Raw genomic sequence first — 13307 nt, forward strand, 5'->3', positions numbered from 1 at the left:
TCTACATATTTAAGACATCTATGCAGTATTTTTGACCATATCATGTTAGATGTATTGCTTCTGCGTATCCTCAGCCTCCCACAATTCCACCCATCTCAGCCATGGAAGAAGACACTGCTTTATACATATAGTTTTAAGAGGAACCCCTAGATCCTCCTACCCCAAGAGATGAGCTGGCCTAAAGGGCTTCCCCAAAAGTTTTGCTGAGCCACTGGCTCAATGCGTGTGGATGGAAGATGCTGGAAAGCCCAGCCTGGGCCCCAGTGCTGTGCAACTTCTGGAGCCTATAACTAAACCTATCTGGAAGGTGCTGGAAAGCCCAGCCTGGGCCCCAGTGCTGTGCAACTTCTGGAGCCTATGGCTAAACCTATGTAGTTTGAATAAGGTGAGGGAGCATATATAGCTATAGAGCCTCACGGTTCTCCCAAGGGTTGAGACAGTGTAAACACAACTTACTTGGTACTGAGATTTATCATGTAGGCTTTTTAAATTTTTATTTCTCATTTAATAACACTTTTAAACAAATCAAAATCACAGTGTCATTATGTTTGCAGAGCAAATTATGATAGTATTGGAAAGTCTGTTAACTGCTTTGTTAATTTTTCTAAATAAGCAGAAGTTCTCCATTTTTAGTGAACTATTTGTTGGCCAAACAAAAAGAAGTGTAACTAGGAAAACCTCATTTGCTTTCTATAAGGATTAAGTAATACAAATTACTATATTTGGGAATAATTGGCATAATTATTAATAGAGATGAAAATCAGAAAACCAAATGGTCTATAATCATTTACATTTTACCGCACTGAGTTTAAAAAAAATGAAAAACTACTAACAACATAAACTTTGTTCAAATAAATTGCTACTAAGAGTAATAATACATATAAACAAAAGCCCTTGGCAAAAGTGGGGGCTAAATTACCTGAGCAATTTTGCTTTTGTCTTGTCGAAACTCCTTGGGTAGAAATTCTACATCAGAAGAAGGAAACTGGAGGCTGTGACTTTTATCGTTTGTAGGCTTATTTGTTCTAATATCCGCTGTGTTAAGAAAAATGGTTTAAGGTTATTTGATCACTGGTTTGTTCGATGACATTACTATTTCCAATTTTCTTTTCCTGCCCAGTTCAGGAGATCTGACGTTTTCTGAATATTTAACTCTCTGCTCATAGTTTAGCCTCATAAAATATTATGGCACTCACACAGAATTCATAAAGTGTTTAAGAGAGTCCATGTGACATATGAATGAAGGACAAATACTTTTAATAATAGCCTGACAAGATAACAAATACATATAGACCATCAAATGCATGGTTCAGTGTGCTGGAAAAGCTAATGCTAAGCTGGAGGGTCTATTGGCAGGGAGAGTAGACTCGGAGGCATCTGAAATGAGCTGAGTGGTAGACCAGAGAATCCAGAAGTACTCAGGAAAAACTTTAGGTGCAGAAAATTTCAGTTCCGGAGAAGGTGAGCTTTAAATGATTTTGTTTGTTTTTAAATAGCTCTATAGAGATATAATTGACATTTATTTACTGATTTTGTTTTTGATTTTTGTCTTTTTTGAGCCAGGATCTTGCTCTGTCACCCAGGTTGAAGTCCAGTGGTAAAAACAGGGTTCACTGGAGCCTTGACCTCCTGAGCTCAAGTGATCTTCTCACCTCAGCCTTCCCAGTAACTGGGATTGCAGGCACATGCCACAGTGCCCAGCTAATTAAAAATACACATATTTTGTAGAGATAGGGTCACACTATGTTGCCCAGGCTGGTCTCCAACTCCTGGGCTCAAGTAATCTGCCTGCCCAGGCCTCCCAAATTGCTGGGATTACAGGTGTGAGCCACCATGCCCAGCCCATATAACATATCTAAGGTGAACAACTTGGTAAGTTTTTGTGTATCTATAAACTCAATAATAATAAACCACAGGAAAAAAATGAACATATCTATTGCCTCCAAAAGTTTCCTCATGCCCTTTTGTAACCCCTCACACTTACTCCCTCTACCCATCCTCTGACTCCAAGTCAACCACTGATCCACTTCCTGTCATCTGCTCTCTGTCAAGTTGGTACTTTCTAATTTTATATAAGTGGATCATACAGTATGTACTCTTTTTTGGGGGTGGAGGGGGGTTGGCTTCTTTCACTCAGCAAAACTACTGAGATTCATCCATGTTTTTGTACATATTAATAGTTTGTTCCTTTTTACAGTGAATAATACTATTCTATTATATGTACATACCCAAATCTCTTTATCTATTTGCCTGTTAATGGACATCTAGGTTGTTTCTGGTTTGAGGCTATTACAAATAATGGTGTTATGAACATTCATGTACCATTAAGTGTTTGTATGAACAACTACTTTCATTTTTCTCAGGTAAATATAAAGTTGTGGAATGACTGAATCATATGATAGCTATATGTTTATCTTTTTAGGATAGTGCCAAATTATTTTCCAAAGTTGTTATACTATTTTACAGTTTGCCCACAATGTATGTGAGCTCAAGTGACTATACATCCTTAATAACACATGGTAGAATCAGTCTTTTCAGTTTTAGAAATTCTAATGGGTGTGTAGTGGCATCTCATTATAGTTTTAATTTACATTTCTTTAATAAGTATATATAGAACGTTATTTGATTTGCTTATTTGCTATGTGTTCTTCTTTGGTAAAATGGCTATTTAAATCCATTTTTATTTTTTAATTTGGTTGTCTTTTTTCTTAGAGAGTTTTTTTTTATTTCTTCTAAAAAAAGGGGGGTGGATACATGTGCAGTACGTGCAGGTTTGTTACATAGGTACACGTGTGCCATGGTGGTTTGCTGCACCTATTGACCCACCTTCTAAGTTCCTTGCCCTCACCCCCCACCCCCAACAGGCCCTGGTGTGTGTTGTTCCCCTCTCTGTGTCCATGTGTTCTCAATGCTCAACTCCCACTTAAGAGTGAGAACACACAGTATTTCATTTTCTGTTCCTGTGCTAGTTTGCTGAAGATGATGGCTTCCGGCTTCATCCATCTCCCTGCAAAGGACATGATCTCATTCCTTTTTATGCCTGCATACTACTCCAGTGTATATATGCACCACATTTTCTTTGTCCAGTCTATCATGGATAGGCATTTGGGTTGGTTCCATGTCTTTGTCATTGTAAACAGTGCTGCAGTAAACATATGTGTGCACATGTCTTTATAGTAGAATGATTTATATTCCTTTGGGTATATACCCAGTAGTGGGATTGCTGGTCAAATGGTATTCCGGCTCTAGAACCTTGAGGAATTGCCATACTGTTTTCCACAATGGTTGAATTAATTTACATTCCCACCAACAGTGTAAAAGCGTTCCTATTGCTTCACATCCTCTCCAGCATCTATTGTTTCCTGACTTTTGAATAATCACCATTCTGACTGGCATGAGATGTTATCTCATTGTGGTTTTAATTTGCATTTATCTGATGATCAGTGATGTTGAGGTTTTCTTCATATGTCTGTTAGCTGTGTGAATGTCTTCTTTTGAGAAGTCTCCGCTCATATCCTTTGCCCACTTTTTGATGGGGTTTTTTTTTTTTTTTTTCTTTTTTTTCTTGTAAATTTGTTTAAGTTCCCTGTAAATTCTGCATATTAGACCTCTATCAGATGGATAAATTGCAAACATTTTCTCCCATTCTGTAGGTTGCCTGTTCACTCTGACAGTAGTTTCTTTTGCTGTGCAGAAGCTCTTCAGTTGAATTAGATCCCATTTGTCAATTTGGGCTTTTCTTGCAATTCCTTTTGGTGTTTTATTCATGAAGTCTTTTCCCATGCTTATGTCCTGAATGGTATTGCCTAGGTTTTCTTCTAGGATTTTCATGGTTTTGAGTTTTACATTTAAATCTTAATCCATTTTGAGTTAATTTTTGTATAAGGTGTAAGGAAGGGGTCCAGTTTCAGTTTCTGCATATGGCTAGCCAGTTTTTCAAGCACCATTTATTAAATAGGGAATTCTTTCCCCATTACTTGTTTTTGTCAGGTTTGTCAAAGATCAAATAGTTGTGGATGTGAGGTGTTATTTCTGAGGTCTCTGTTATGCTCCATTTGTCTATATGTATGTTTTGGTACCAGTGCCATGTTGTTTTGGTTACTGTAGCCTTGTAGTATAGTTTGAAGTCAGGTAGCATGATGCCTTCAGCTTTCTTCTTTTTGCTTAGGATTGTCTTGGCTGTACGGGGCCTTTTTTGATTCCATATGAAATTTAAAATATTTTTTTTAATCATGTGAAGAATGTAAATGGTAGTTTGATAGGAATAGCATTGAATCTATAAATTACTTTAGGCAGTATGGCCATTTTCACAATATTGATTCTTTCTATCCATAAGGATGGAATGTTTTTCCTTTTGTTTGTGTCCTCTCTTATTTCCTTGAGCAGTGGTTTGCAGTTCTCCTTGAAGAGATCACATCCCTTGTTAGCTATATTCCTAGGTATTTTATTCTCTTTGTAGCAATTGTAAATGGGAGTCCATTCATGATTTGGCTCTTTGCTTGCCTATTGTTGGTGTAAAGGAATGCTTGTGATTTCTGCACATTGATTTTGTATTCTGAAACTTTGCTAAAGTTGCTTATCAGTTCAAGAAGTTTGTGGACTGAGATGATGGGGTTTTCTAAATATAAAATCATGTAATCTGTAAGCAGAGACAACTTCCTCTCTTCCTCTTACAGAGTTTTGAGTGTCCTTTATGAACTTTGAATATGGGTCTTTTATCAGATATGTAGTTTGCAAATATTTTCTCCCAGTCTGTGGCTTAACTATTAACAGTATCTTTCAAAGAGCAGAAATACCTAATTTATCATTTATTTTCATTTATACTTTGATTACTGTATCTAAGAAATCTTTAGCTAATCCAAGGCCCCCAAATTTCTTTGAGTTTTATAGTTGTAGATTTTACATTTAGTTCTATTACTCACTTTGGATTAATTTTTGAATATATATGAAGTATGGATCAAAGTTGTTTTTCTGCCTATACATATTCATTTTTTCCAAACACAATTTATTGAAAAGTTGGTGCTCACTCCTTTAAATTGCCTTTGAAACTTCATAAAAAATCAGCTGGCTATATATATGGATTTATTTCTGGACTCTCAATTCTATTCTGCACAATGTTGAATAGAATAGAAGTAGTGATAATACACATCCTTGTCTTGTTTCTGATGTTTCAGGGAAATCATTCAGTATTTTACCATTACGTGCAGACATACCTCAAAAGATACTACAGGTTTGGTTTCAGATCATTGCAATAAAGTGATTATCACAATAAAGTAAGCCACATTAATTTTGTTGGTTTCCCAATGCCTATAGAATATATGTTTACACTATGCTATATTCTAGTAAGTATGCAATAGCATTATGTCTAAAAACATACATATCTTACTTAAAAACATTTTATTGCTACAAAATGCTAACAATCATTTAAGTTTTCACTGAATAGGTTCTCCTGGCTTGGATCTCCAGCAATCCCTCACCAGCGCTATTGAGCCAGCAGCATCTCTGCAACTCTCTGGGACAGAGCTCCCTGGGAGGGCGAGTTGCCATCTTTGCTGTCTTATAACCCTTACTGTCTCCAGGCTCTTGAGAGTCTGTGGGGACCAAAGACTGGTCTGAATTCCCAGCACAGAGCATTCCCGACATGAAAAAGTGGCTGGGCTATTTTCCACCCAGGTCTCAGTCCTTCTCCTCACTGGACACGGTCTCTTGACCTTGGACTCCAGCACAACCACCCTGCCGCCATCTGACCCTTCAATCAGAGGCAGCCCAGCATCTCTCTGAGTAGAAAATCCCAGAGTCAACCCACAACACCTCCACCACTGCAATTGCCGTGGTACTCCCCTAACAGCCCTTGGGCTGGGGGAAGGAACAAAGGGCCTAATCACTATGCGGGCACCTCCAACACACTCCAGCCACAAGAGGAAAAGGAGTCTAACCCTTATTCTCTGGAAATACCCAACCCCCACTCCTCACCAGGCAGGGCCCCTGGCTCATAACTGCAGAATGGTCACCCACAACCATGGCTGAGCATGTCCATTGGTAAGTGGCCTGGAGTCTCCCTGGGGAAAGGCTCCCAGAGGTATTTGACAACCTCTCTGCCATTGCCACAGCAGAGTTCTATCCCTGCTGCCCTCAATTTGGGGAAGAAATGAGCCTGAGGGCTACACCAGAGCTTATAGCACACCACAGTCACCATAGGAAGAGGAGACCAATCTTTCCACCTGGAGAGTCCTTGAACCCCTGCTCTCCAACAAGCACAACCCCAAGCTCATACCAGCAATTTAGCTGTCCTACCCTACTGGCTGAACAATCTCAGTAACAGCAGCTCCGTGTTTCTTGGAAGTAGAGCTCATGGGAGCAACTGAAAACTCCTCTACCACTGCCTCTGCAGTGGTACTACCCCTGCTACCCTTGGACTAAAGAAGGAGCAAAGACTGTAAGTACCTAATCTGCACCTCCAGCAAGCTACAATCAACCCAAAGAGAGGGGACCAGTCTGTCTCCCAAGGGTTCTACTTGATGCTCCCTGCTTATCACCAGGCCGGGAACTCCTAGCTTGGGCCCACAGCACAGACCTTCAATCCTGGGTTGATTACACTAAGCAATTACTGACCTGCATCTCTCTGGTGTGGAGCCTCCAGAAGTCAAGCAAAAGACTGTTGGCCAAAATCACTGCCGAGGTTCCTTTCTCTGCTGCCTCCAAGTTAGGGAGGAAATATAAACCTTGAAATCACCCCAGAGTTGTGATAGGCATCCCGGAAGTGCCAAGCCATGATCTATAGCCAACACTCAAGTGGGAAAGGAGCCCATGGTTTCAGGGTACTGAGAAGGAACATAGCTGCTACTGTAAGGAAATATAGGGGAGCCACAACTGAGCAAGAGTCTACCAACTGACCACTGTGCCTAAGTGCCATTGACCAGATCACACCCTAAAACCTCAACACCAAAATATTTCACTAACATACCCTACCATGAAACCAAAGATGAGAAGTCAGATACAAATACAGACCCTGCACAAAGCTCAGCCCTGTGAAGACATCCCAAAAAGAAGTCTGCTGACTATACTCAATCTCCACTGCAGTTAAAGGAATACCCTCATGCAGAGCTGAGAAAGAACCAGTAACTCAAATAGCTAGAGTGTTTGATGTCCTCCAGATGACTGAAATAGTTCTCCAACAAGTGTTCTTAACCAGGTTGGATTGATGGAAATGACAGAAATATAATTCAGAATATGGCTAGGGATGAAGATTACTGAGATTCAGAATAGCAAAACCCAATCCAAGGAAACTAAGACTCACAATAAAATGATACAGGAGCTGACAGATGAAATAGCCAGATTGAAAAAACCTAACTGGCCCGATAGAGCTGAAAAACACACTATAAGAATTTCACAATGCAAATGGGAGTATTAACAGCAGAATAGACCAAGCTGAGGAAAAATATCATGAAACTTGAAGCCTGGCTCTCAGAATTAAGGTAGTCAGAAAAAAAAAAAAAAAAAAAAAGAAAATAGAATGTAAAGTAAAGAACAAAACCTCCAGGAAATACAAGATTATATAAAGAGGACAATTCTATGTGTTATTGGCATCCCTGCTGTAGATGGGGAGAAAGCAAACAACTTGGAAAACATTTCAGGATTTCATCCATGAAAACTTCTCCAACTTTGCTAGAGAGGTCAACAGTCAAATTCAGGAAATACAGACAATCCCTGCACAATTATACATCCCCAAAATACATAATCGTCAGATTCTCCAAGGTCAAAATGAAAAAAGAAAAAAATGTTATCACTTTTTAATATGCCTCAGCTTCCTGAGTAGCTGGGATTACAGGCATACACCACCATGCCTGACTAATTTTTGTATTTTTAGTAGAGACGAGGTTTGACCATGTTGGCCAGGCTGTTCTCAAACTCCTGACCTCAATTGATCCACCAACCTCAGCTTCCCAAAGTGCTGGGATTTATGAGCCACCATGCCTGGCCTCAACATTCTTAAAAAAGAAAAAAAAAAAAATTCCAACCAAGAATTTCATATCTGGCTCAGCTAAACTTCCTAAGCGAAGGAGAAATAAGACCCTTTTTAGACAAGCAAATGCCAAAGAAATTCATTACCACTGATCTGCCTGATAAGAGCTCTTGAAAAGAACACTAAATATGGAAAGGAAAGACCAGCACTAGTCACAGCAAAAACACACTGAAGTACACAGACCAGTAATACATAAAGCAATCACATGAACAAGTCTGCATAATTAATCAGCTAACATCATGACAGGATCAAATCCATAAATAACACTAACCTTGAAGGTAAATGGGCTAAATGCTCCAATTAAAAGGCACAGAGTGGCAAGCTTAATAAAGAACAAAGATGCAATGGTATGCTGTCTTCAAGAGACCCATGTCACATGTAATGACACTTATAGCCTCAAAATAAAGAAATGGAGAAACCCTACCAAGCAAATGGAAAACAGAAAAAGGCTAGGGTTGCAATCCTAATCTCAGGCAAAACAGACTTTAAGCCAGCAAAGATCAAAAAAGACAAAAAGGGCATTTACATAAATGGAAAAGGATTCAATTCAATGGGAAGACCTAACCATCCTAAATAAATATGCACCCAAGAGAGGAGCACCCAGATTCATACAGCAAGTTCTTAGAGATCGTCAAAGAAACTTAGACTCCCACACAATAATAGTGAGAGATTTCAACATCCCACACAATAATAATGGGAGTCTTCAATATCCTGCTGACAGTATTAGACAGATCATTGAGGCAAAAAAGGTCACAATCTTAAGTGAAATAACTCAAAACAGAAAGTCAGATACCACAGGTTCTCACTACATAATGTGTACACATGGGCATACAGAGCATATTAATAGGCATCAGAGACTCATAAAGGTAGGAAGATGAAAGGTGGGGTGAGGGATGAGAAAGGACCTAATGGGTAAAATGTACACTATTTAGGTGATGCTTACTAGTCAATATATCCAAGCAACAAATCAGCATTTGTACCTCCTAAATCTATTCAAAAAAATTATTATGTCCCCCTAATTAATTGATCCCTTTATCATTATGAAATGACTTTTTTTTTCCTTGGAGGCATTCTTATCTCTAAAATATATCTTTTTATAGCAATATAATGTAGCCACTCTAATTTTCTTTTTATTATTGTTAACATATCATTTTCTAACATTTAACATTTAATTCATGTGTGTTTTATATTTAAAGTGAGTTTCTTGTAGGCAGCATATAGTTGAGGCTTGCTTTTTATTCAGTCTGACAATCTCTGTCTCTTTACTTCGGATATTTAGAACATTTACATTTATTATGATTGGGTTAAAATTTTTTTTTGATTATTTGTTTACTATTTTTTCTTATTTTTTTCCCTATTCTTTTTGCTTCATTTTAAATTATTTTCCATGATTCCATTTTAGCTCCATTTTGGCTTATTATATATAACTTTTTGCTATGTTATCTTAGTGGTGGCTTTAGGGTTTAGATGATACATCCTTAACTTATTACAGTTTACTTTCAAGTGCTATTTTATAGCTTTGTGCATAGGAGAAAAATTTTAAAACACATTTATACATTTTCCCCTTTAAGTTTTTGTGTTATTGTTTTTATACATTTTACTTTTGTTATTATTTTTGCTTTAAAGAGCTGGCTATCATTTAAAGAGATTTAAATAAGAGAGAGAAATGAATACTTATCTATGTTGTTGAAGTTTTCCAGTGCTCTTCATTCCTTTTTGTAGATCTAGATTTTCATCTGGTATAATTTCCTTTTCTAAAAGAATTTTCTTTAACATTTCTTGCAGTTAAAGATCTGATGGTAATTAATTCTAGCAACTCTTGTATATCTAAAATGTCTTTATTTTTTTTTTTTTTGAAATATATTTCTACTCATTTAAGGATTCTAGATTGACACTGTTTTTCTTCTTTTCTGTATTTTTTTATGTTGGCTTCATTGCCTATAACTTGTGTCATTTCTGATGAGAAATCTGCTGTCACCCTTACCTTTGTTTCTCTATATATAATGTCCTTTCTCCTCTTTGGCTCCTTTTAAGATTTTTTTCTTTATCACTTGTAAGCAATTTAATTATGATGTGCCTTGATGTTCTTTTCTTCACATTTCCTGTTCTCTGCCATGTTTTTTGGTGTGTGAGTTTATAGCTTTTATTACACTCGAAAATTTTTCAGTCATTATTCTTTAATTTGTTTTTCTGTCCTGACTTTCTCACTTTCAGAGACTCAAATAAGATATGTATTAAGCTCTTCAGAGACTCAAATTAGACATGCCTCATAGTTCATTGATGCTCTATTTGTCTCAGTTGTTTATTTCTCTGTTTAAATTTTGATAATTACTATGTCTGCAAGCTCATGAATCTTTTCTTCTGCAATGTTGTTAATCCATGCCAGAGAATTTTTCTTCTCAGATACTGTCATTTTTATCTCCAGAGGTTCAATATAGGTCTTTTAGGAGTTTTTCTATGTCTCTACTTAAGATGTTTTTATCTTCTAATTCCTTAAATAAGTGGAATATAGTTATAATAATTCTTTTAATGTCACACTCTACTCATTCTATCATTCGTGCCTTTTCTCTATTGCCCAGGCTGGAGTGCAGTGGCGTGATCCTGGCTCACTGCAACCTCCGCCTCACAGGTTCAAGCAATTCTCCTGTCTCAGCCTGAGTAGCTGGGATTATAGGCACATACCACCATGTCCAGCTAATTTTGTATTTTTAGTAGAGATGGGATTTCACCATTTTAGCCAGGCTGATCATGAACTCCTGACCTCAGGTGATCTGCCCGCCTCAGCCTCTAAAAGTGCTAGGATTACAGGCGTGAGCCACCATGCCCAGCCTAATAATTTTTTTTTTTAATTGGACTTCAGACATGTTCATTTTAACTTGTTGAGTGCAGGAATTTTTTTATTTCTAGGGGTATTCTTCAGCTTTGTTTTGGTAAATAATTAAATTATTTGGAGATAGTGATACTTTTAGATCTTGTTTTTAGGCCTTTTTAGGTAGCACTAAAACAGTTTGGTCTGGGGATGATTTTTTTCTCCTAATGAGACAAAACCCATCTGAGTACTCTACCTCAGTACTTGTGAATTATAAGCTTTTAAATTCTGGCTTACAGGCATAGGTATTATCACCAGCCTTTGTTGAGCACTGGATCTTTTTCTGTAATCGTTTTTGTTGTTTCCCACCCTTCGAACTCAGGCAGTTTACTCACATGCATATTCTCATTAGTACTCAGCTAAATACTTAAAGGGGGCTCTCTTTAGATCTCTGAAGATCTCGAGTTTGTGGGTTTGTGCGTGTGTGTGTGTGTATGTGTGTGCATGTACTCATGTACCCCGTTCTGGTACCCTGGCCTTTCAACTCTAGATATTGACCTATCTGGACTCCCATTTCTTTTTAACTTGATGAGACCACTGGCTTATCTCTTTTTGTGATAGCTCCTAGAAATGTACTCTAGGTGGTAAGCTTAGGCAATTACAAACCCCACCTCATTTGTTCTTATCTTCTCATCTTTCAAGAGTCATTATCCTTTGTTATTTAATGTCCAATGAATTGAAAACTATGTGTGTGTGTGTATATATATATACACACACATATATATAATACATATATATACATATATACACACACACACACACATATATACACATATATATACACATATATATAAACACACACACACACACATATATATGTATATACACACACACACACACACACACACACACACACACACATATATATATTTTTTGAGACGGAGTTCCGCTCTGTCACCGCTCTGTCACCCAAGCTGGAGTGCAGTGGTGTGATCTTGGCTCACTGCAAGCTCCGCCTCCCGGATTCATGTCATTCTCCTACCTCAGCCTCCTGAGTAGCTGGGACTACAGGCACCTGCCACCATGCCCGGCTAATTTTTTTGTATTTTTTAGTAGAGACGGGGTTTCACCGTTTTAGCCAATAGTCTCAATCTCCTGACTTTGTGATCCACCCGCCTTGGCCTCCCAAAGTGCTGGGATTACAGGCGTGAGCCACTGCGCCTGGCCAAAAACTATACATATATTAAGGTTGCTTATTATAGGAGGGTAAATAGAGTAAATCTGTTCTCTGTTATTATATCCTGGACAGAAGCAGAGGCATAGGCTCCATAGACAAAGGCTCCACCCCTTACAAATATACAAGTATTTTTAAGCTTTGTTCTAAAATGCAATTAAATTACTTGGAAATAGTTTAATACTTTCAGGTCTTGCTTTTATGTTTTGTTAGACAAGTCATAGCAACATTTATTTTAATCCTAGGCTGATTTTTCTCCACCATTGAAGCAAGAATCTTCTGAGTAGTCTATCAGATGCTCAATTAGATAGAAAAAATACCTCATTTTTAAAGTCCCATTGGTAAACTCTCTCCTTCTCCGTCCTTCCTGGTTCTACCCAGCATTCCTCTCCCCACCATTAATACTCAAGTAATCTAAGAACAGTACTTTATAAATCTTGAAGAACCAACCACACTATTACCAGAATTTCTTGACAATGCGAAAAAGATTCAAAGATACATTTTAGAAAGTATAGCTATGACTCTTGGGACAGGATTTAGAAATTAACAGACATAGAGCCTTCCCAGGACCCATAAATTGCATAACGAGGGATATATTCTTAGTAACCCTGAGAAAAGATAGTGAACCATTCTTACCATTCTGACACTGTGCAATGTAGAGGAGGTGACACATTCCCAATGACGCTTGTTGTACAATCGAGGGATCTTCATGGGAACACAAAAGAGATAGCTCTGCTGCCAGGAGACCCAAACATGGAGCATCAACACTTGTCTAATGGAGAAACAAAGGAGAACATTCATTTGCTATGCATAGCCAACGTGAAAATGTCTGCATGCATCTGATCCTGTTATAAATCAGACTAGGATTCTAAGATAAGCTTCAGAGTTTACAATATCTGTAATCAAATCCTGGCCCCATTACTGACTCTCAATTTCCTCATCTGTGAAATGAAGATAATAAATTCCACTTTGTAACAGTTATTGTGGAGAGTAAGGGGTAACACTGATGACAAGAAGAAAAAATCCTAGCAAAGTACTTGGAAATAATGGTGACTCAACTAATGTTAGTTTCTGTGCCATGAAGTGGGTAGCCATTTGCGGGTAGCAAATTCCCAGGACGTGGAAAAGTAAGGTGGGATGTGTATTTCCAAAACCTTTAGTGTTTCCTTTTCCACATATGAAACACTATAAGTCACTGAGGAGGTATGCCACTTTTCCTCTTGAAGTTGTTCTGATTCCTC

General features: G+C 37.9%; 1 protein-coding gene across 1 annotated transcript in view; it reads right to left on the reverse strand.

Moving 5' to 3' along the window:
• Window positions 1-13307, reverse strand: part of MROH9 (maestro heat like repeat family member 9) — a 131916-nt gene that overhangs the window by 82916 nt on the left and 35693 nt on the right. The window contains exons 8-9 of the mRNA XM_050783869.1: window positions 12703-12838; window positions 920-1035 (exon numbers count right to left, since the gene is read on the reverse strand). Of these exons, the coding sequence (XP_050639826.1) occupies window positions 920-1035; window positions 12703-12838 (252 nt within the window). The remainder of the gene's footprint in view (window positions 1-919; window positions 1036-12702; window positions 12839-13307) is intronic.

Source organism: Macaca thibetana, chromosome 1 (assembly GCF_024542745.1).
Source record: "Macaca thibetana thibetana isolate TM-01 chromosome 1, ASM2454274v1, whole genome shotgun sequence".
Classification (NCBI taxonomy): domain Eukaryota; kingdom Metazoa; phylum Chordata; class Mammalia; order Primates; family Cercopithecidae; genus Macaca; species Macaca thibetana.